Genomic DNA, 23,256 nt, shown 5'->3' on the forward strand with positions numbered 1-23,256 from the left:
ACGGTGTTTACTGGGTCGTGTGGAGACAGTGTTTACTGGGTCGTGTGGAGACGGTGTTTACTGGGTCGTGTGGAGACGGTGTTTACTGGGTCGTGTGGAGACAGTGTTTACTGGGTCGTGTGGAGAAGGTGTTTACTGGGTCGTGTGGAGACAGTGTTTACTGGGTCGTGTGGAGACAGTGTTTACTGGGTCGTGTGGAGAAGGTGTTTACTGGGTCGTGTGGAGACAGTGTTTACTGGGTCGTGTGGAGACAGTGTTTACTGGGTCTTGTGGAGACGGTGTTTACTGGGTCGTGTGGAGACAGTGTTTACTGGGTCGTGTGGAGACAGTGTTTACTGGGTCGTGTGGAGAAGGTGTTTACTGGGTCTTGTGGAGACGGTGTTTACTGGGTCGTGTGGAGACAGTGTTTACTGGGTCTTGTGGAGAAGGTGTTTACTGGGTCGTGTAGAGACAGTGTTTACTGGGTCGTGTGGAGAAGGTGTTTACTGGGTCGTGTGGAGACGGTGTTTACTGGGTCGTGTGGAGAAGGTGTTTACTGGGTCTTGTGGAGACGGTGTTTACTGGGTCGTGTGGAGACAGTGTTTACTGGGTCGTGTGGAGAAGGTGTTTACTGGGTCGTGTGGAGACAGTGTTTACTGGGTCGTGTGGAGAAGGTGTTTACTGGGTCTTGTGGAGACGGTGTTTACTGGGTCGTGTGGAGACAGTGTTTACTGGGTCTTGTGGAGAAGGTGTTTACTGGGTCTTGTGGAGACGGTGTTTACTGGGTCTTGTGGAGAAGGTGTTTACTGGGTCGTGTGGAGACAGTGTTTACTGGGTCTTGTGGAGAAGGTGTTTACTGGGTCTTGTGGAGAAGGTGTTTACTGGGTCGTGTGGAGACGGTGTTTACTGGGTCTTGTGGAGAAGGTGTTTACTGGGTCTTGTGGAGACGGTGTTTACTGGGTCGTGTGGAGACAGTGTTTACTGGGTCGTGTGGAGACAGTGTTTACTGGGTCTTGTGGAGAAGGTGTTTACTGGGTCTTGTGGAGACAGTGTTTACTGGGTCGTGTGGAGAAGGTGTTTACTGGGTCGTGTGGAAACGGTGTTTACTGGGTCTCGTGGAGAAGGTGTTTACTGGGTCGTGTGGAGACAGTGTTTACTGGGTCTTGTGGAGACGGTGTTTACTGGGTCGTGTGGAGACGGTGTTTACTGGGTCTTGTGGAGAGGGTGTTTACTGGGTCTTGTGGAGACGGTGTTTACTGGGTCTTGTGGAGACGGTGTTTACTGGGTCGTGTGGAGACGGTGTTTACTGCGTCTTGTGGAGAGGGTGTTTACTGGGTCGTGTGGAGAGGGTGTTTACTGGGTCTTGACACATCTGCCACTATTCACACATACTACTGCCGGTGTGGGATGCACTTTACAGGACTGTATAATAAATACAGTCATCTCACATTTTCATTAGTTATCTCAGTTCCCATAAAGGTAGATGTTTAAAGCATAGCAGACACACAAATGTCTGTGTTTTGCACGACAGAACTGACTGTTTCCACCTAATCAGACACTCGGGAAATAAACAAAACCTCGTAGATCCCAGATAATGCACGTTTGTCTGTAGCAAATATTCGCAAAGTGGTTTGATCACTCAACAACATGAGTATACATGAGAAAACACCCACTGAAAAACTACATTAAGATTACGAAGGACATAACAATCCATATCGGGTCATTTTTTGTCCATTAAGTTGTTATGGAAGGATGAAAGAAGAGTGGCTTTTGTTGTGAGGCGTGGTCACCGAGAGGTCACTTCCTGTGTGCGGAGGAAGATGCCCTTCGGTGTCAGAGCTGAGCAGCTCAGGGGCACGACTGCCGTAGAACCCGGGGGGACGGAACAAACAGCACATAAATACTGCACTTAGCACTTCGTGTGCAAATGTTTAGGAAGCTGAAATGAAGTAAGTTGGTGTTAGAGCTGCCCAAGATCACAGTACGGACTCACGTGGGCAGAATTACTGCCTTTTGTTGCCCAGATCAGGACCGAGCCTCGTCTGTCATAATAATAATGTGCACTGCTGTTATTTGACTGATGAAAATAAATATTTTGGTTGATACTGTAACTGTGATAATTCATACTGATTATCCCACATCGCTTGCACACTTAACCTGAGGTGTTTAATTGTTTAACTGGGTTTTATCACCCCAAATTCTTCAGCACATCTTGTGGAAACATTTAGGATCGTTTAGGGGCTCAGCACACAAACTGCTTCGACTCAAATGAAAAAAAACGATGATTTAATCTCACCTCCTCGTACCACAGCAGTAATCTAAACAAAACACGTACAACATAGCACAAATGAAACATTTAGTGCAAAATATGTGTTTTCATAAAGCCCCTCACTGCGTAAAAACACGTTTGTGTGTGTACTGGGTTGGAGTCTACTCAGAAACCCAGAGTCCATATCATCTCAAGCTTGTGTCACGGGTGTCCAGTGCTCTCGTCTCCTCCAGCACGACTGCCTCTGTGTGCGGACAGTTCCACCCAACACTCCCCTCCCCACACCTCTTCATGAGTCAGAACGTCTGTGTTTGCTCCTCCACTTGTGTACACGGGGGACGGATTAACAAGGACGTGCTTAAATGCTCCATGAATTTTACAAAAAATAAGGAATGTGTGGTTTTGTTTTTCACTGTACACCTTCATCCCGTTAAAAAAATCCACCTGAAACAAGACATGAGATTCAGATTGAGAAATACAGACGAGAGATGAGACACAAACGTGTGTGGCGTTCAGTCCTGATGAGATGAGACACAAACGTGTGTGGTGTTCAGTCCTGTCCTGGTCTGACATTTCTGTAATTTGTTTAGAAGGTAAAAAGCAAGTCATGTCAGCCAATGAGACGCGTTCTGCCCGTGTGTTGGGGATGTCCCTCATGCTACTGGGAGACACTGTGAGCGCCTGTTCAAAGCCAAGCGAGCCACGTCCCCCACTATGACCGCCCTGTTGCTTGGCAACGTGAAATTGAAGGTAGTGGAGTCTTAATGGTGTGCGTGGTGTGTTAACGCTGGGACACAGGGGTGTCCAGCACTGGGGCCATGCCTGATTTGTGGCTGTTCTGTCTCTGTAGTGGGGCTCCTGGTTGACCTGGGGGTTGGGAGAGTGGGGGTGTTGGTACAAGAGTATAACACTCCTCCCCCCTCCACACACACACACACACACACACACACACACACACACACACACACACACACACACACACACACACACACACACGAACACAATGAACACAAAAACTTTCCTTTTCATGGCAACATAGCTCTGGAGTCCAAGGGAGGAAATGGCAAACGCTGACTCACTCTAGACAGATCCCAGAGAATGTCTACCGCAAAGGTTAAAAAATACACAAGTTGCTCTACCTCTGCCTCCTGGCTATGAGACATGTAACGGACAAGGCAGCACTTCAGGTGCCCAACACCAGCACCAGGGTCAAGTCACCTGAGGAGAAGCACGTCTCATTGTCGAGAAGAAAGTTCAGCGCTCTCGCCATTTTAAAGTACAGCAGTTTTACTCCCGTGGATTTCTCTGCGTGACTGGCGTGCTCCACACACACGGAGTCAAACTAATAGTATGTGGCCCTGGGGTTCCTCTCACGCCAACTTCCCGTGCTTTTAATTGGACTACATATCAGCCATCGTGCTGACAACTTCAACGGCGCCACGAGCTGCATAATTAAGCAGTGTCTTCCACGCTAGCACAGGAGCTACGCTCCCATTATTACTAGCCTTGCTACATCCTGAGTCCTTGTATCGTTAATACGAGAGACCCAGACCCAGGCGCCAGCGCAAATTCTTCCACAAATAAATTCCCACAGTGTGTGTTCTCCTGCGGCCCTGGCTACCGAACCGGCCGTGTTGTATTTTCACCCCGGGGCGGTTGCTATATGTGTTAAGACACCTGTCACGTTACGCCGGCTCCTGGCTGAGCCCAAGCTGATTGTTGGCCTGTGTTTACAGGCAGTACCGCTCCACGAGTGGAGCCACTGCATATAGAATATAATGAGCTTCTTATCAGCAGGCTAGGAGGTTTGCGGGCTGCCCCTCTAAACCATAATTAAAGCAAACCGCTCTGCTTTTGCTGACTGAAACGCTCAAGGGGAAATCGCGTGGGGGTAGAGGAAACACGGCGTCCACGTTCCTCTTCTGAGATCACGTCCTTCAGAGGGACAGGGGGCAGTCTGGGCGACTCGCGGCCACGGCTGGGACGACCCGTCTGGCCGGACGCATCCGACATCACGTCAGCGCACCACGGATCCCGCCCGACCCCCCTGTGGTGAGCGGTTTGCGGCGTGGGGTGGGGGGCTGGAGCTGCCGGTGGCCGCCGCTAACTCCGGCTCACATTTGCTTGCTGATCAGGCCGCGAACGCAGTGATCGTCCCCGCTGCCCCGTTGCCATGGAAACACCCCCTCCTTTGGTTTGCGTGCAGCTCGTAAAAGCCCCGTGTGAATGGGCCGGGGGCCGCCCCGCTGGAAGGACTCTCTGTGCACCGAGACTGCACACGCAGAGCTCCGTGTTGGGCCCAACACAGCCGCGTCCTGCAGAGTTCCCTGCTGTAGCCGTACTCATTGGCAATTAATCAATCGGAAACAAGCACGAACACCGAACTGTCTCTTCACAGCCTTAGAGACACACATGCTGCAATATAAAAAAACTTCACATTTGATCTTGTACTATTTTATCTTTTTGTTTTGTGACATCCGGTTGTACAGGGCAGGAAGAAAGAAAGAGTGACCGAACACCTAGCAGATTTTAGTCATTATATATTAGTCAATATACATCATCAGCATATTTTATAAGTACATTACTAACAATCGAAACATTTTTCATAGTTGACACATTATAACATCTCAAATGCTGCATCACTAATGTTAAACAGTATGAACTATTGCTGAAGCTTTAGTCAGAGTTGAACCTGAACCATGAAACACACCTCACCAAATCAAACACTGTACACACATACAGTCCTCCAGGACATGTCTCAAAATACCTGAACACACACACACACACACACACACACACACACACACACACACACCACACACACACACACACACACACACACACCACACACACACACACACACACACACCGTTCAGAATGATTGGAGACCCTAAAGCTGGCTATGGTGGCTACACTGGCTAAGGTGGTCACGGTAGCTAAGGTGGCTATGGTGGCTACAGTGGCTACAGTGGCTAAGGTGGCTACAGTGGCTATGGTGGCTACACTGGCTAAGGTGGTTACGGTAGCTAAGATGGCTATGGTGGCTACAGTGGCTACAGTGGCTAAGGTGGCTACAGTGGCTACGGTAGCTAAGGTGGCTATGGTGGCTACAGTGGCTAAGGTGGCTACAGTGGCTATGGTGGCTACACTGGCTAAGGTGGTTACGGTAGCTATGGTGGATATGGTGGCTACAGTGGCTACAGTGGCTAAGGTGGCTACAGTGGCTACGGTAGCTAAGGTGGCTATGGTGGCTACACTGGCTACTGTGGCTACACTGGCTACTGTGGCTAAGGTGGCTACACTGGCTACGGTGGCTACACTGGCTACAGTAGCTACGGTGACCAGGGTGGGGCAGGGTGGGGCTTGTATGCCGACAACATCAGCCAGAACTTCACAGGCTTTAACAAGTGCTCCCTGTGCATGAGAGGCCAGACAGTAATTCATTTTCCTGCCTGTAATGAGACTGTGTTTAAGTGGCACAGAGCCAGACCAGAACAGGCAGGGACAGAACGAGCTTACCGGGCAAGAGGAAGAGACACACACATCCCCCACACACACACCCTCTCCCACACACACACCCTCTCTCTCTCTCTCTCTCTCTCTCTCTCTCTCTCTCTCTCTCTCTCTCTCACACACACACACACACACGCACACGCACACACCCCCCACACACACATCTCCCACCCACCTGCCTCTCCAGTGAATCTACACTGAAGTAATGAAGCTCAGGTTGCAATTTTATAACAAAATCCATACCCTCATAGGTCCAAGTCAAAGGTCAGCAATTAGATTAGGCCAGAAATACAGGAGCTCAGTGTAGTCTCTGCACACCAGTATGAGGTCAGACAGGATGCCTGTCGACCCCTAAAAGGCTGGATGGAATGGGATTTCTAAAAACTCTCATCGTAATTGGGCCAATTCTCTCAGAGAGAAGACTAACCCGTTTTTATTAGTTCCAGAAACATTTTCAGATTGCTGCTGAGAGCAGCAGTTAGAAGAACACGCCAAGAAAAATGTTAAAATATTTTGCTGGGAGGTAAGTAAAAATTTCAACAAATGTTTTACCTGTTTCAACATTAAATATTAACAGATATGGGTTAATATTATTCTCTAAACCCCCCCACCAGAAAGAACACTGCTGGGAGATGAAGTTGAGAAGAAAACTGTGCGAGATGAAACCCACTCAGCACCCCTTCAGACTTCCGTTGTTTCCTTAAGGCGTGCTTTAAAAATCCTACAGCATCTTCAGAAAGTGCAAGACATGCTTCTCCCTATTAAGCTACCGAGACCTGAGGACCCACCGCCTAAATTCCACCTTATGACAGCTACAGCCCTGCTGTAACCACACAGACATTAGTGGAAGAGTCATGGTTTCAGGAAACCCCCTTTTCCTTTATTAGTCTGTCTAATGGGTCAGTGTCCTGTTATTGATGACTCATCCTGAATTTAATTCTGCCAAGCTATTGATCTTTTCCAGGCACGAAACGCTTCTCACAGACGTTGGATGGTCTGGAAGCTCAGAAATGAGGGAGGTATATACAGCCTGTTAATCGATGACTGAATCTTCTCTGGCAACTCAGAAAAACAAACATTTTTCAGATCAATTTTAAAAAGTAGGCCATGTCTGTTCCATTTCACTGACCAATCAGATTATCCAAAAATACTATACTATTATTATATGAACAAAACACCCAGAAGTGTTGTTGTACCTACCATGAATGTAACACCTCTAGTTATAAAACCACTGCAGGTCATAATGAATTAAATTATAATGGGCCTACAATGGGCTTAGAATGCAATCAACATGCTCGATTAAGGTGCAGAATTTCACCTTAACACCGCCATTCTCAGCAAAGTCAAGCCAGCACTGTATCTGGACTAAACAGTAAAAGAATAAACAAATGAAACATGACGGCAATAGCTTTGGTTCCAAGCTGAATTATTTCACTCTAGATTACTAGTTCACTTGGCACATGCCAAAAAATCAGGCTACATTATTACATTTTTAAAGGTTAGTATGGACAGAACAAGCCTACATTTCTCTTTTATTTCTCTCAGTTCAGTATCTAGGGGCCTATTTGAGGCATGGTGATCTATGGCCCGTGAGAACATCACGAGACAGACCTGTCTAGATGTACGGGAAGTACAGAGTATGAGAGAGAGAAAGGGGGAGGGGAAGAGAAAGGGAGAGAGGGAGAGAGAGAGAGAAAGAGAGAGAGGGTAATAGAGGGAGAGGGGGAGTGAGGGAGAGAGAAAGCACAAGAAAGGGTGATGAGACAATGAGTGTGAAGCGTGTGCCCAGTCTAAATGTGTGTGCCAGTTTGTTTAACTTCAAAACGACATTTTGCTGAGGCCTGAAGAAAAGGAGTAAACATTACACACACGCACACAAAACACACACACACACACACACACACACACACACACACACGCACACAAAACACACACACACACACACACACACACACACACACACAAACACTTTGTTTCATCTTTCAATTTTGTAATTTATTATTATCATAGTTGTTATTGTGATATCAGATATACAAAAAGAAAGCGATGTTTATCGGAAGCAGCCGAAAGCTCAGCTCAGGTTCACAAACCTCAGACCATCGAGCCAAACGGGATGTGGGGAGTTCTGGGAAGACAGAAGAGAATGACGAGGAGATAGGACATTTCTCGCCATTACTGAAAGAGCTAGGTCACGGCAGACTGCTAGACCCTGGTCACCCACGAGCTGTCAGGGTTCACCCAAAGCTCTGCCCACCGACTCTCAGCTCTCAGTGTAACCAATCAGGAGACAGATTCACCCCGTCGGGAGGGAGGTGGAACCGGGACCGGGCCGCATGAGAAGAGGAAGGGATCAAATGGAGAAAAAACTGCTGATCCAAATCCACACAGAGTTGAGCTCGTCAGTGAACGGATGCAGTCTGCACACGTGGCCCTGGAATATGGTGCATTACTGGAGGCTCCCCGCTCCACATTTCCTTTGGATCATCTCGTGTCACAGACTTTAACTGTGCAGGTTTCTCAGAATTCACAGCACATGCTATAGCACACATGCACAGTCACACACATATATAGCTGGCAGCTATGTTGATAAAATCCAGTTTGGCTGCCACAGCAGGACACTGAAATGACACAACTGATTTATGATTTATAATAAAACCTGAATCTATTTTTGCAACTTCTGTGTGTGTAGGACCTCAGAGGAAGCAACTTTGAAAAAAAAAAAAAAAACCTTCATTGCTCTCCTGTTTGTTCAGTGTAAATATATTCATTCTGTTCAAACCCCTTTCATCCTTTCTGAAGCATTAAGCTATAAGACAATAGAGGGCACAGGGAATTGTTATGCAAGACTACAGAGCTTGTTTTTACCCCCCAACAGGAGGAATCAAAGCTAACCACGCAGATGCTTCTCAGAAAGCCTAGCAGATCCCCGTCCTGGCCGTGGAGAGCACTGTCACAAGCTACTGAACTCCATGACTAAGAACAGCAGCTCTGCCCACATACTGAAATACTGGCTTGTCCACACACACACACACACACACACACACACACACACACACACACACACACACACAAACACACACACACACAAACACACACACACACACACACACACATATACACACACACACACACACACACACACACACACACACACACACACACACACACACACACACACACACACACACACACCTGCAATAACATGCATGAAACAGTACTAGGAAATACTACCTAAGGGAGGAGTAGCAAACCGCATTACCAATAACAACCATACAGCAAAAAAGAAATCTTAACAAACCAAACAAAAACAAATGAGACCTACAACGAAAGCTAAAATCTTTAGAACAAGGGTTTATATTTATATTAATATATTTGACTGTCCAGCTTCAGAATATTATATATTTCAGATTATTTAGCATTCAACATAGGTGTGATGTTCTTGGACTTAAATAGACAATGTTAGTCTTATACTAAGAGTTTTCACCGACACTCAGATAATAACCAACAGTTAGTACACACATATGCCCTGACCAAATCCAATCAGCACAAAGATTTGCATTGTATTAAAGCCAGAACCCAACTGTGCAGGTGAATTACAGGCGTCTTAGCTTTGTTTCCTCACTGAAGCAAAACCCCATCCTTGCTCAGCTCTCCTTGGGTGGTGCTGTCGATAATTAGACATAAGAAGTCATAAAAAGCTTCGTCATCAAAACTGCAACATCATCACTAATGATGAGTTTATTCAAAGGGGTTTTTAATTCCTCAAATATTAACTAATTAAAAAAAGACATTTGCATCAAATATCTACCATTTCCATAATTTTGTGACATTGCAGGTGATTTAGTGATATCCTGATAAGAGAACATAAAAATTAGACAATTTTGAAAAATTACCAAGCAATGGTCATTTTTATTGGTTACAGGCTGCCAAAATGACAATACCCAAATTCTGGCCAAAGATAAAACTTGGAGTTTGGTGAAATTCATTATACGATTGATCTTCTTAAAAGCTTTTAGACAACTGGGAGCAAACCTGAAGCATCAGTGATCCATCAACTCATGGCAGGTTTGATGTGTACGGAACAGCAAGCGTGAGTATTTTTGGACATGGCGGGTCTTTGGCTGACTACATGGTAATGAATGCAAATCGCATTTCGCCTCTTTAAACACAAAGTCAAGAAAAGCTACAGTGCTGTGTATTTTCTTTAACAGATTTCATGAGATTTCATTATTTTTAGTGGTGTCAATTCCAGGTTCAGAGATTAAAAGTCCTCACCAGGATTTTGCTCAGGCTTCCTGGATTGTGTTGATTCCACTAATTTTACCTGGATTGCTAATTAGAAAATCTAGCAAGCTTGAGCAAAATCCTGGTGAGGACTTTTAATCTCTGAACTTGGAATTGACACCACTAATTATTTTAACAATCTAGTCGTGCCAATCATTATGACACCTTTTTCTACTAACTGGAGAAAAACATTAAGAAGTTTATAAACCATAACTCACACTATTATGTGCGTTCTCATCAGTTATGCTAATAACTGTGTGTCACTCTGAAGACACAGAATACTAGTACAAACATTTGATGCCTCTGACACGCTAACCTGATTGACGAGGGGGGGGGGGGGGGGGGGGGGGGGGGTCTCGCATTTCTACCCGTGTTTTAACAGAATGAGAAATCGTTGAGCATCACTTTACGCTGTTTGATCATTCCTTTCTCAATCTCCCTAATACAAACAACAATCCGTTCTCTCTGTTTACCTAGTGGGTCCCGGGGATCTTAAATTAATCCATATGACACACAATTATTCCAGTCCTCGTCAGGCTCACTGTCCCATGAGCAAGTGAGGAATACCAATCACTCAACAGACAGACAGACAGATCAGACAGATCAGAGCGACAGATAAACAACGCTGAATTTTAGTGTGTGAAAATGCATTACTGAGGAGGAACTCAAACCAGGCAAAAGAGAAGAAAACGAAGCTTCATCTTGAGGACTCGATCGAGTTAGCAAAGTGCCGCCCACCTCCGGCGCCGTTTGTTCAGTTTATGGTAACAGATGGTTCTGCGTCCTGTTCTTAGAGCTCAGGTCTGAGCTTTAATGTTCAGAAACACTTCTCCCAGAAGTCAACTAATATGTTTATTAACAATTATTCAGTTCATATAAAAGTCTGCTGTGTCAAAGGAAAATTAGAACGAAATTAAATTGCGTGGCTTTTTAACTTGCTTTTTTAATATGATATTGTATAACTCCTCAACGTCAATTACGAAGGAATTAACAGATTTTATCGTTACTGTTATTTTTACATTAATGAATTAATAAAATATGTTGTTGAGCTTTCTCAATTTTCCGTGCCAATTCACTTCTAAGAACTTGGCGAGAGACACTAAACACCCTCGTCTTCATCATGTTCCTCACAACTACCATTACTGATGTTCTTCATCACTCCTAGAACGTCTCTCCTCCCTCCCTCTCTCCTCCCTCCCTCTCCCTCACTCCAGAAATCCACATTTAAACCATGATTTGGCACCAGAACATGAGAGAACGAGGTCACTCCTTTTCAGTCCACACCTTATTCAAATGGATCCCCATCATGTACAATCATGCGTAGCATAAGCTCTGATAAACTGAAAGCTTTAGTGCTGAGAAACGTACAACTTCTCTGTAGCTTTTGACTCGGTTTAAGCACAGCCCAGTGGAGCAAATGCTTAAGCTTGAGGGAAAAAAAAACAACACCAAAGGCCCAGAGATAAATCCCTTTTTCGTAAAGGTTAAGCTCAGAGTCGTGTGTCCTAAGATGAAAAGACAAAAAAAAAAAAAAAAAAAAAAATCACAAACCATCTGTTAGGTTTTATTGCCTTTATTTGTGTGAAAGTTCACAAATGGCTGGGATTTTCTGTGCCAACTGCATTCCATCAGATGTGATATGAAAGTCTATTTAAAACATTTTCTGAACAGACACGTGTGACGTGTGACTACTGCAGACGTGTGTGACTACTGCAGACGTGTGACAACCGCAGACGTGTGTGACTACTGCAGACGTGTGACTACTGCAGACGTGTGTGACTACTGCAGACGTGTGTGACTACTGCAGACGTGTGACTACTGCAGACGTGTGACTACTGCAGACGTGTGTGACTACTGAAGACGTGTGACTACTGCGGATGTGTATGACTAATACAAGTTTTCCATTTTTGAATAGTGCTTGCAAAGTATGATAGCATCTCTTAGCACTGGGCACGTTGGTGAAATCAACTGTGAAGTTGCTGTCATTCAGCAGCCAAATGAACACAGCGATATTTCAGCCCTCAGCCCATTATGTAATGTTTCAATAAACTTCCTCGATCCTCACTGCAATCATCACATGTCAACAGACAAACAGTGTTCGCAAACACCAGCGCACTAGCGACAGAACGCAGTGGAGCTGGTGGAGTGTGTTCGACGCTGAGGAGAGAGCTTCCCAGAGAGGCTCGTGTCATACCCAGTGACAGGACGACAGATGGTGGTGAGACACTTATTCTCTGCACACCAACCACAGGCAGCCATGCTTTTTAATAAATCACTACCAAAATTTGGCTGTGTATTCAGAAAGAACGGGGGAAGCAAGCCAATTCAGGAGATCCCGCACCTTTACACATGGATCCTTGCATGCAAACCATCGCTATATGCACATATTTGTGTGTACAGCACCTTTATACGCAGGTCCTTGACAAGAAGCAAATCCCATCCCACACTTTAGCAGAACCCCCCCACCTCAACATTTCCCTTCTGTGTGATTACTGGGCTTCTGTCTGAGTTGGATGAGCTTATTACCTTCTCTGAATATGAGAAACAACAGTGAAATAAAATAAAGAGGGCGTGGCTTGAAGGGAGACCTGGCCACGCCCAAGAGTTTAGTCGACTCCTCCTCCCGCTGCAGGGAAGAAGCATGGTGCAGTGCTTTATGGTATCCGTCAAAACCTGCATGTCTTTTCCCTCGCACCTCGCAGTTAATGTCAGCAAAGGCAGAAGATTTGCTAAGCCGCCACATGTGATCGCTCTGCTGAGAAAGAGGGGGGAAAAAAACAACAACTAAGGAAGAGTGTTCAGTCATGAAGCGTTTCCAGAGAGCTGGGGGCGGCCAAGCAGAAGGACTCGGGCAGCTGTGTCCTCGCCAAGCTGCGTCTCCCGGGCTCACCAAAGCCTGACGTCACAGATTGTGTCGGCGTCGGAGGCAGAGAAGACGTCCCTGCCTGAATGTGACAGTGCAAGATTGCATAACCGCACGTTGGAAAACACAAACACCTCCGTGTCTTTTCCGACGCGATCATTACAATAGCGCGTGCATGTGCACTCATTCCAGTTGGGAATCTTTTGGCAGAGGACTGCTGTGATCCCTCACCCAGTCCCCCCCCCCCCCCCCCCCCCCACGTGGCTCGACTCTCTAAGCACACATCATTTTCGTGGCTTCAAATGGCGTTGCTGTCAGTGGCCATTTGTCTCAAACTCCGTAAGTGACATCCGTGGTAATACAAAGACAACGCAGTGGGGTATATAACACATCCGGCTTCAGCAGGCCAGAGTGTGAGGCCTTTCAGACAGGGGAGGTCACAGAGTCATACTGGACTCCGTGGGGGACAGTGAGAAAGAGAGACAGAGACAGAGAGACATAGAGATAAAGACAAAGAAAGAATAAAGAATCAAAGGGAAATAACAAATATAATAGTCGTGTGTATTGGTCTTTGTAAATTAATAGGTACCTACAAATCTGAATGGTGGCCTGTTCAATTTATAACCCACTGGGGGTGAGCAAACTCGGTGGCCTATAACCCAAATCAATACCCAGGAAATCAGTAATACCTTCAAAACAGCACCAGTACCCCCCAGCCATCCATTATTTTAATACAGTGGAAATAATCGAACGATTGAGATTTCTACTTGCTCTAGCCAAGCTTTCCAAAGACTGAACAAGTTTAACAGACGTCATCACCTGACTCCAATTTCTTATGCAGGCTTGATAATATTTTGCTGCACACACAAGAACTGAATCTAGCAGCCAGGCCAAAAATTTCAAATATTTGCAAAAGCTTTTTACCTCTATATTTAATAAATATTTGGCAATGTAAAACATTTTTTATTATGACTGACTTTTTAGAAATCCATTCAGTAATCCACATAGCTTAATTACATAGAGTAGGAAAGTGTTTTCCATTTCAGATGATAATCATGTCTATATCCACTGAGTGTGTGGCACTCAGACGCTTAAAGAAGTGGAGTTTCTCCACCGATTGATGTTGTCTGTGCTTTAACAGCGAGGGAGCATAACAATGGTATTCGGGAGACTCGCCATACAGTCACAACATGTTTCTGACAGCAAACTCAAAATGATAAGCTCCCTGTGACAGCTTTTCACTTTATCGAGCGTGTGCATATGTGCTCACAATAATGTGAATAACAGAAGGTAGAGAACACTGAAGACATGGTTTAAAAACGCCAACTAGGTTTCCAGCTGTGGAGGAATTATTTAGCAGGAGTACAACCGCCAATCGATGACATGAACAACAACACTTAATTAGCAAAATCTTTTAATGTAACATCACTGGGATATGGAAAACATAATAAAGATGGCAGATACTTCCCTTGTGGGGACGTGGTAAACCAAGGTAACCCTTCTAAAAGGAGCACTTTATATTTAAATGTTTTAGGAAGACAGTTTAAAAATAGCTGGATGTACATTGCACAGGGACATGACAGTGATGCATTGCCACCTAAGGAGCAGGTAGCTCACAAAACGAACAGCCGTTCTTTACGCCATTATTTGCCCAAGCTGCTGAAAACCAATAGCAAAAATGACTCTAGCGAGCATCTGAAGCCTCTAGACTTGTAGTACTTAAAAAAAAACTCTGTATGCAAAGTTCTGCAGAGAACCAGGGATCTTACACTGGGATTCCCTGACAATGATGACTTTCATAAAAGGCTAGTTTATTCAAGGTCACATTAAAACTTTTCCAATTCCTACGCTTGAGCCAACAGTATATATGATGTAAATCAAGACCTCGATTTCAAATTTGGTCCTGGACTCCATAATCATCTCATCATTACATCTGACTCTATGGAAAATCCTGTGGTCTAGTCCTGAAGCAGGTGTTAGGTCTACTCTGTCCTCCCAGTGTAAATCCTGAGGTCTAGTCCTGAAGCAGGTGTTAGGTCTACTCTGTCCTCCCAGTGTAAATCCTGAGGTCTAGTCCTGAAGCAGGTGTTAGGTCTACTCTGTCCTCCCAGTGTAAATCCTGTGGTCTAGTCCTGAAGCAGGTGTTAGGTCTACTCTATCCTCCCAGTGTAAATCCTGAGGTCTAGTCCTGAAGCAGGCGTTAGGTCTACTCTATCCTCCCAGTGTAAATCCTGTGGTCTAGTCCTGAAGCAGGCGTTAGGTCTACTCTAAGTGTGCCCTTGTGTTCGTCTCTCTGGTCTGTCTATGTAACACAACTCCACTGAAATCAAAGGGTTCTCAGGAAGGCCCAGGGCCCTAACTGAACAGCAGATTAGTGAGGTTTGCTATATTCAGTGGGTTTCTAAACTAGCTTTCGTTCAGCCTCGTCTGCTGAACTCACACTCACACAACACACTTAAAAATGATATGAACCTGGTTATCTGAAGTTGTTCCTCCTTTTCAGTGAATATACCACTGTGTTCTTTCAACGTGGACTCTGCTGACTACTGAAAGGAGAATTAAGTACATGAATTACTGGAGACAGAGCTGCAGCACCACTGCGATACCTGCACACTCTCTTTAGATAAGAATTTCATCAGGTTCTCCATCTCCTCTACACCCAGGGCCAGTGCACAGTGCCTCCCCATGCAACCAACTCCATCTCAAATGCTGACTGAATGATGGTTACAGTAAGTCACAGTGTACAACTAAATTAGAAGCTGGAGACATTGCAGAATGATCCAGGTCTGTGCTGCAGATTATTTGGTTAAGATTAGGTTAGGGTTATGATTTGGATTAGGTTTAGGATTAGGGTTATGATTTGGATTAGGTTTAGGATTAGGGTTATGATTTGGATTAGATTTAGGATTAGGGTTATGATTTGGATTAGATTTAGGATTAGGGTTATGATTTGGATTAGGGTTAGGATTAAGGTTATGATTTAGATTAGGTTTAGGATTAGGGTTATGATTTGGATTAGATTTAAGACTAGGGTTAAGATTTGGATTAGGTTTAGGATTAGGGTTATGATTTGGATTAGATTTAAGATTAGCGTTAAGATTTGGATTAGGTTTAGGATTAGGGTTATGATTTGGATTAGATTTTAGGATTGGGGTTATGATTTGGATTAGATTTAAGATTAGGGTTATGATTTGGATTAGGTTTAGGATTAGGCTTCTTCTCTTTCTCCATTTCTCAAGAAGAATTACACTTTAAACTTGACGTGGTCAGGGCCGGCAGGACAGCGCAGTATTTTTTGGTTGCAGGAGCAACATGTTGTGACGGAGGCTCAAACAGACCGTTCTGAAATCATTACTGCATGCGTGAATGAACCGTTGTGAAGCTGTTGGCCACAGATCTCCTCTGCCAAGACCGGACAGACTGGCCAGAGCGGATGGTGCTATGGAGGGCAATCTGCTGCATCAACAGATGTGATGCACGTCACCAACGGAGTGCTTGATACCGTCAGCAGAGCCAAAGAAGTCTTAGTCCACAGGTCCAGAGTGGGTTTCTATCCTCTTCTTGCTTCTTTGGTATCTTTTAATTATTAGTCATGCACTGGAGAAATACAAGTTTACTCTTTGAAAACGCTCTGAGAGAGACTGCATACTAAGTATTGACAGAGAGCCACAAAGTTGCACTGTGTACTTTGGCAAAGCTTGAGATGTCGAAGGCCGCTGCAGGTTCCAAGACGGATCTCTGGGATTTCGGTGATCTATACACCACTGACATTTTGAGGTGAACTGACAGCGACCTGGTTGAGTTGGGCTGGGTAAACTTCACTTGGGCCTCATCCAGTTGTTTCTACTATTCATGAAGCTTGTTACATCTAAGCAGAGTTACTAAAAAGTTGCTCTCAAACCTTGTGGAAAGTTTTTCACCTGTTCCCCAGACCACGAAGAACCAGACACGGAGATCCCACTAATTCTAAATTGAATCTGTCCCTGAGTTTTTGAACAGCTCCTTGCTGACATCCTGTCATACAGATGGAACTGTTAAGAAATGCTGCAAGTCCCCCAAGTTTAAATTAATCTCTGTAATTAGCTACCTCATATCCTCTTCATCTCTGTAATTAGCTACCTCATATCCTCTTCATATCTGTAGCTACCTCATGTCCTCTACATCTCTGTAATTACCTACCTCATGTCCTCTTCATATCTGTAATTAGCTACCTCATATCCTCTTCATATCTGTAATTAGCTACCTCATATCCTCTTCATATCTGTAATTAGCTACCTCATGTGCTCTTCATATCTGTAATTAGCTACCTCATATCCTCTTCATATCTGTAATTAGCTACCTCATGTGCTCTTCATATCTGTAATTAACTACCTTATATCCTCTTCATATCTGTAATTAGCTACCTCATACCTCTTCATATCTGTAATTAGCTACCTCATATCCTCTTCATATCTGTAATTAGCTACCTCATATCCTCTTCATATCTGTAATTAGCTACCTCATACCCTCTTCATATCTGTAATTAGCTACCTCATATCCTCTTCATATCTGTAATTAGCTACCTCATATCCTCTTCATATCTGTAATTAGCTACCTCATATCCTCTTCATATCTGTAATTAGCTACCTCACATCCTCATCATATCTGTAATTAGCTACCTCATATCCTCTTCATATCTGTAATTAGCTACCTCATATCCTCTTCATATCTGTAATTAGCTACCTCATATCCTCTTCATATCTGTAATTAGCTACCTCACATCCTCATCATATCTGTAATTAGCTACCTCATATCCTCATCATCTCTGTAATTTGCTATGTCACATTTGCTGTTACTTCCATACCTCCAATAAGTCATTTGCTGTTACTTACATGTGTGGATTCACACTGAAAAGAGAAAGGACTGGCCTGATCCAGGTGATCCAGAAGTTTGCTTGAAATCGTCTCTTTCATAAACCTCTCCAGATGGCTAAACTCTGAATTAACCATTTCATTTTCCCCAATGAGGGAGGCTACTTTAGGCAGCCACTTTATCTTTGCCTCACGTTACAAATTCAGGTGCATTCGCCATAGCATTCATCACTGATTCCACCTCTTGCTTTTCAAAGCTGCAGTAGGCGAAATGCCATCTGAGTGTGGAGTGAAGAGTTTTCCACCCCAGCAGTGGTGCTTGTGTAGCAGAACACACGCATGTCGAGGGACTGCTTCAAAACACTCGTTCAGTACAGCATTTAGCTTCCTGATGACCAACAAAATCTTTTGCCTGTAGACAGGCACAAACTGTGGTTTATACCTTAATGCACCTTCTTGGCTCTGAAACCCAACTGATGGTGGTCAACACAAGTGAGTCATACCAGGTTATATGTCTGCATGTCTATATTTAAACCAACACCTTTCCACACTTACAGATACTGTGGGCAATACGCACATGGGTAACCAACAATCACCACATTATAGGGGGTAATGCTAACGAGAGGGTTAGCGTTGCCTTCCTTAAGTATGCATCTGTCTTTTTGTTTTTCCAAGGGCAATGATTTTCCTGTAGCATGGAAAGTGCCATCTGGGCTCAGCATGAAAAGATAGAGACATAAAGAGACATACCCTTGAGCCACTTTGTGAAGCAGAATGCCCTGTTATAAACAAACAAGCAAACAAAAAGCAAGACAAAACCAAGCAAAGTTCAAGTGCCCCCAGAGGCTGCCACACACGGCCTGTGCCTATCCTTCCTCTTCCTCAGGTCATGACCTGGAAGAAAAATCCTCCAGGACTATCCAAAACATTGTGCCAGCTGTCGAAACTGACAGTCTCAAATATGAAAACACTTAACATTTATCCCTAAACATTCCTTTTGCTGTCATGAAAATAGATCCGAAAAAATAATCTTCGCTAAACGCTTTTAAAGTGGCATATTAGGTTTTGGTCACCAATATACTTTTATTTCATATCAGGTGCACAGAAATTCATTGAGCAGAAAACTTATGCGGAAAATAGAAAAGTGAATGTGGCCTGAATTCAACAGGGTCAGAATCACGTGTTTAGCCTAATAGCACCACGTCCAACTGAATGAGTGCATGACTGCATATCTGAACAAATTTGAATAATTAAAAACTAACTTTAATTTCAAATACATATGTCTAGGTATGATTGTAATCCACTCTAATATATTACTCTTGGTTTAAAAATATAATAAATGAACAGATATCATAATTCATAGCCCCAGGTTTCAGACCACTAGCAATACTTCTCCAATCTGGAGAAAAAAGGAATTGGTGTTGGTAGAGAAAGCATACAAGCATGTTAAATGTAAGCGTATAGCCTATAATGCATAAGCCTTCGCTAATTACATGTATTTTCTTAATTTTTCGTATTCTATTAGGACTAGGATGAGAAAGCTAATCCTGTCAGACTAGCTGTTGTGATAACTGATGAAACACATGATCTCTCTGCCATGTGAGACGAGGCCGATCCAAGAGGGATCATTAGTGAACGTCCTCGGCAGTGTTTAACGATGACGGACAGCTGATGTAGTCGTGAGTAATGTTCCATCAGACAAACAGAAAGACAAAACAAATGTTCATGGCAATTTCTTAATAATGTGGCATAACAAAGGGGGCATATAATTGAACATCAAAATTCAGTTCATGCGTACGATATTCTTATATTTAACTTCTACGTTTTGCTATATTAATAGAACATCTTGTACTGTATGCAATTGTCAAGCCCTAAAATATGCTTGTGTTCCATTGCCCCTGTCGGTGTTGAAACCATCTCAGTGCTGTATTCTCCTGCTACATCCCTGATTACTGAGGACCAGGATTTAGGATTCTGCTTCTATACATCTCACTGTAGCTCGCAAGACATCAATTATGGCTTGTCAACCATACAATTAATCCACCCAAAAGACTCTCAAAGCAAACACCAATTTAGCCTGCACAATGTGGTCTGAAAAGAAGCTACAGACGCTAGCCATCATTCATAACATCAGTCCCTGACGTGGAGTTAAAGCACACGTTCCCACCTTTAATGGAGGCTGTTCCAATGCGACAAAAGCCCCATTAAATGTGTAAATGACACAGAAAATGAAACGTGTCCCACTTGCCAAATACACTGTAATGTAGGCACATAGCGTGTAGCAAAAATGTTCACAGTGGTAAAAATGGCAAAATGACCCACTTTTTAAAAACTCGTTTTGATGTTGCCATATCTGATAAGGTACAGTTAAACCTTATCAGGATTACGGGAACAGTAATGTGATATTTTTGGTCCAGTTAAATTATCATGGATTCTTGCCAAATTGTCATAACCACTCCCTTGTAACCACACCGTGGTACATTATTTGCAGAATTAACTACGGACTTGGCCAGTCCATAGTTCATCACATAGAAAGTCCCAAAGAACCATATAACCTCAAAACCAACCACTTAACTCTCAGCTAAGAGGACCCAAACCATAGTAATTGGACCATGCTGGTAATTTGTCCCTGGTGGTTCATAAAATCATGTGCCATCGGTATTCTGGTCAGAGCAAGAGCTTAGAGAGGCAGCATATAGATTTTGTGAAATAATGTCAGAAGTCATGGTGGCTGAAAATTGGGTCACACTGTCAAGTTGGCAAGAAAAAGAAGCTCTCAGGTAGAGTTGTAAGGAGCACGTCAGAGGTTTTGACCCTAGTGGATGCTTTCAACCCTGTAAAAACCAGTCAGTCAGAATAATGATTACAACTCAGAGCACACGAACAAAAGACAAGAGAAAAACAGCTCAGTTTACCTCAGAGTGTAACGTGGTACACCATGTAGGAACTTAGTGCTGCTGTTAACACTGAAACACAGGTCACACACCGACAACACGGGTGACAAAACCACCGCAGGAGAGCCCACCATGAAATCTACATGACCTATCGAGCACGCGTCGTCTGTTTGTGGTCCAGAATCAGAGATGCCTTATTCAGAGATGAACTTATTGTTCTTCCGTTTCTGAAAGCCCGGGGTCAAAAGGAGCTGCTTCTCTCAGAGCTAATTAAGAGCTCCACGTTGAGCTAAACAGCACATCAGGAGATAACATCACAGTGATGACTCATCCTTAAGAGCCGGGGGGGCAGCAGAGCACGTGATCGCCTGACACCTCCCATGTTATTTCAAATGATGCTGGGATCCCAGAAAATAATTAAACAAACACACGATTCAGTCAAAACACTGTGAACCCATGTGTTCAGAAAACACCTGATTTGTGTTAAACAGTAGTTTGAAAAAAATAAGACAAAGGAACATCACAAGATTTCATCCATTTTTCTCATCAAGTTTTTCTTACTGTCTGACTAAACACTGCAAAACAGTGTTGTATTATTCAGTAGACTAGATGAAATTGCTGGTTTAAGTATCTCGTGCAAACCCAGCAACAAAGCTCACGCATAAAACAATATTTAAACAGCATATTTAAACAATGTTTACACAGCACAATGCATTCAGTAGTCAATATCCAATGGTAAACCTATGTAACCCATTCTATGAAGATTTGAGCTGAATCAGTTATTCAGCACAATGTAAATTCCTCGACATGATCACTATACATCCTATTATGTTCTATTATTATCTAACAGTAGGAGGAGAAGAACCTCCAACACTGATTCGTGCTCAAAAAAAAACCCACACACACACACACACACACACACACACACACACACACACACACACACGCACGCACACACACACACACACACACACACGCACACACAGCTAGCTGTAATGAGGTTTAGAACAAAAGTAGCGGACGGTTCCCGCCCAAATGCCCCATCATTGGGGTATGATTGGGCTAAACTCCCCCTAAATAATCCCGGAGAGTCCAGCACTGTTTTCTACTCGTGTTTCACACGCGGTCCACTACTGCCCTCTTCGCCAATTATTCTAAAAAGGCTTTCTACAGGAACATAAAACCCGACCACATGGGATTACAGCCACGTTTCAGAATCACCATGAACTTAATAACCTTAATTTTAATATTGTACTATTATCTAGAAAGTACAAAACCAGCGGTAAGTAAGCAAGACTTACTAATAGTGCAAATACCCAAACATCACCCAGTAAGCAGCTCGATAACTAACTGTGTAAATGTAAATGACAGACCTCCCAGCAGGTCCTGGTGCTCACCCTGCACACACAGACCGGCCTGCCCGCCACCACCACCTCCGCCTCCGCCTGTATCTAACACCGTGCGCATACCCACAAGATACAAGCCGATCTGGACGTGTTTTAACTGTTATTTGATGCCTAACATCAGAAATGTAGTTGGAGCATGACTGTCACACTGGAGGAGACCGCCATGCAGGTAACGAGCGACCACACGCTGCATAATCTCACCAGATTAAGAGTCTTGAACTGATGCAACGTTCAAACAGGTTCAACTGATGCACCTGACACTTCATTTTACATCCTTCACCGAAATGAACACTCCAACACTAAAACCATGCACCAAACCCGTGATCTTCCCACCCAAACGACTTTGAGCGTCTATTCTGAACAAGATCTTAAACGAGTCTTACCTGCACGACAAAGGAAAACAAACACCAAGATGATCTCCTTGGTCAGAAACATTGCAATCACTTGATTTAAAGGGATGCGGGTGTTTTCTTTGTGATGACTAGAGATCCGTATTAAGTCGAAGTTGCCTCAAAGTTGCTGGTTTTGTTTATTTTAAAGCGTGTCCGCCCCGGGCGGCTGAGCGGTATTGATAGTGTTGCGGTTTAAAGCGGCGATGCCCAAACGTCAACAAGAGGATGGCGAGGGAGAAGTGAGCGCGCGTGCACGGCACTTCAAGATGCAGCCTTCGCACGCGCGGCGAATTAATCCGCCCGGTCGCTCGCGCGCCTGCGATGGTGCGCGCGAGCTGGGGGGAAATAGTGCGCGAGCCCCTGCTCTTGGGTCTCCGCGCGACGGGCTGCGCTCCCAAATCCGTGTTTGCATGCGGGATTTTTTCTTTTTTTTTTAAGGATGTCAGAGGTGAGAAGTCGTGGTGGTTTAAATGTGGTTGTAGTCTATTCACGAGGGATTATTCACGTGTCATGATCCCTGGATTAATTGCAAATGTTATATGGATCTGTCTTGGCTTTTGTTCGTCTTTTCTGTTTGTTTTGTTTTGGTTGTTTGGTTTGCTGTTTTTTTAGGACATATAGATGAGAGTTTGAATGAAATGGTCCAGTTTTTCATATAGGTCAGGCTATTGCGCGCACCTTAGTCACAAAAACACCTTAGACACAAAAACACCCAGCACTCTCAGCATATTTTGATGGTGATCCAAGCCCTTTTTGTTTGATTTGCTTACCTGTGGCTTTTGTGATTGACAACATTAGTCCAGATC

General features: G+C 44.1%; 1 protein-coding gene across 2 annotated transcripts in view; it reads right to left on the reverse strand.

Moving 5' to 3' along the window:
• Nucleotides 1-22,721, reverse strand: part of ncam1b (neural cell adhesion molecule 1b) — a 52,152-nt gene extending 29,431 nt beyond the window's left edge. For both annotated transcript variants that reach the window (XM_076976241.1, XM_076976240.1), the window contains exon 1: nucleotides 22,442-22,721. In XM_076976241.1, coding sequence (XP_076832356.1) covers nucleotides 22,442-22,493 — 52 coding nt within the window. In that variant the 5' untranslated portion in view covers nucleotides 22,494-22,721. The remainder of the gene's footprint in view (nucleotides 1-22,441) is intronic.
• Between the last annotated feature and the right edge of the window lie 535 nt (nucleotides 22,722-23,256).

The sequence above is a fragment of the Brachyhypopomus gauderio genome, chromosome 16 (assembly GCF_052324685.1).
Source record: "Brachyhypopomus gauderio isolate BG-103 chromosome 16, BGAUD_0.2, whole genome shotgun sequence".
Taxonomy (NCBI): Eukaryota; Metazoa; Chordata; class Actinopteri; order Gymnotiformes; family Hypopomidae; genus Brachyhypopomus; species Brachyhypopomus gauderio.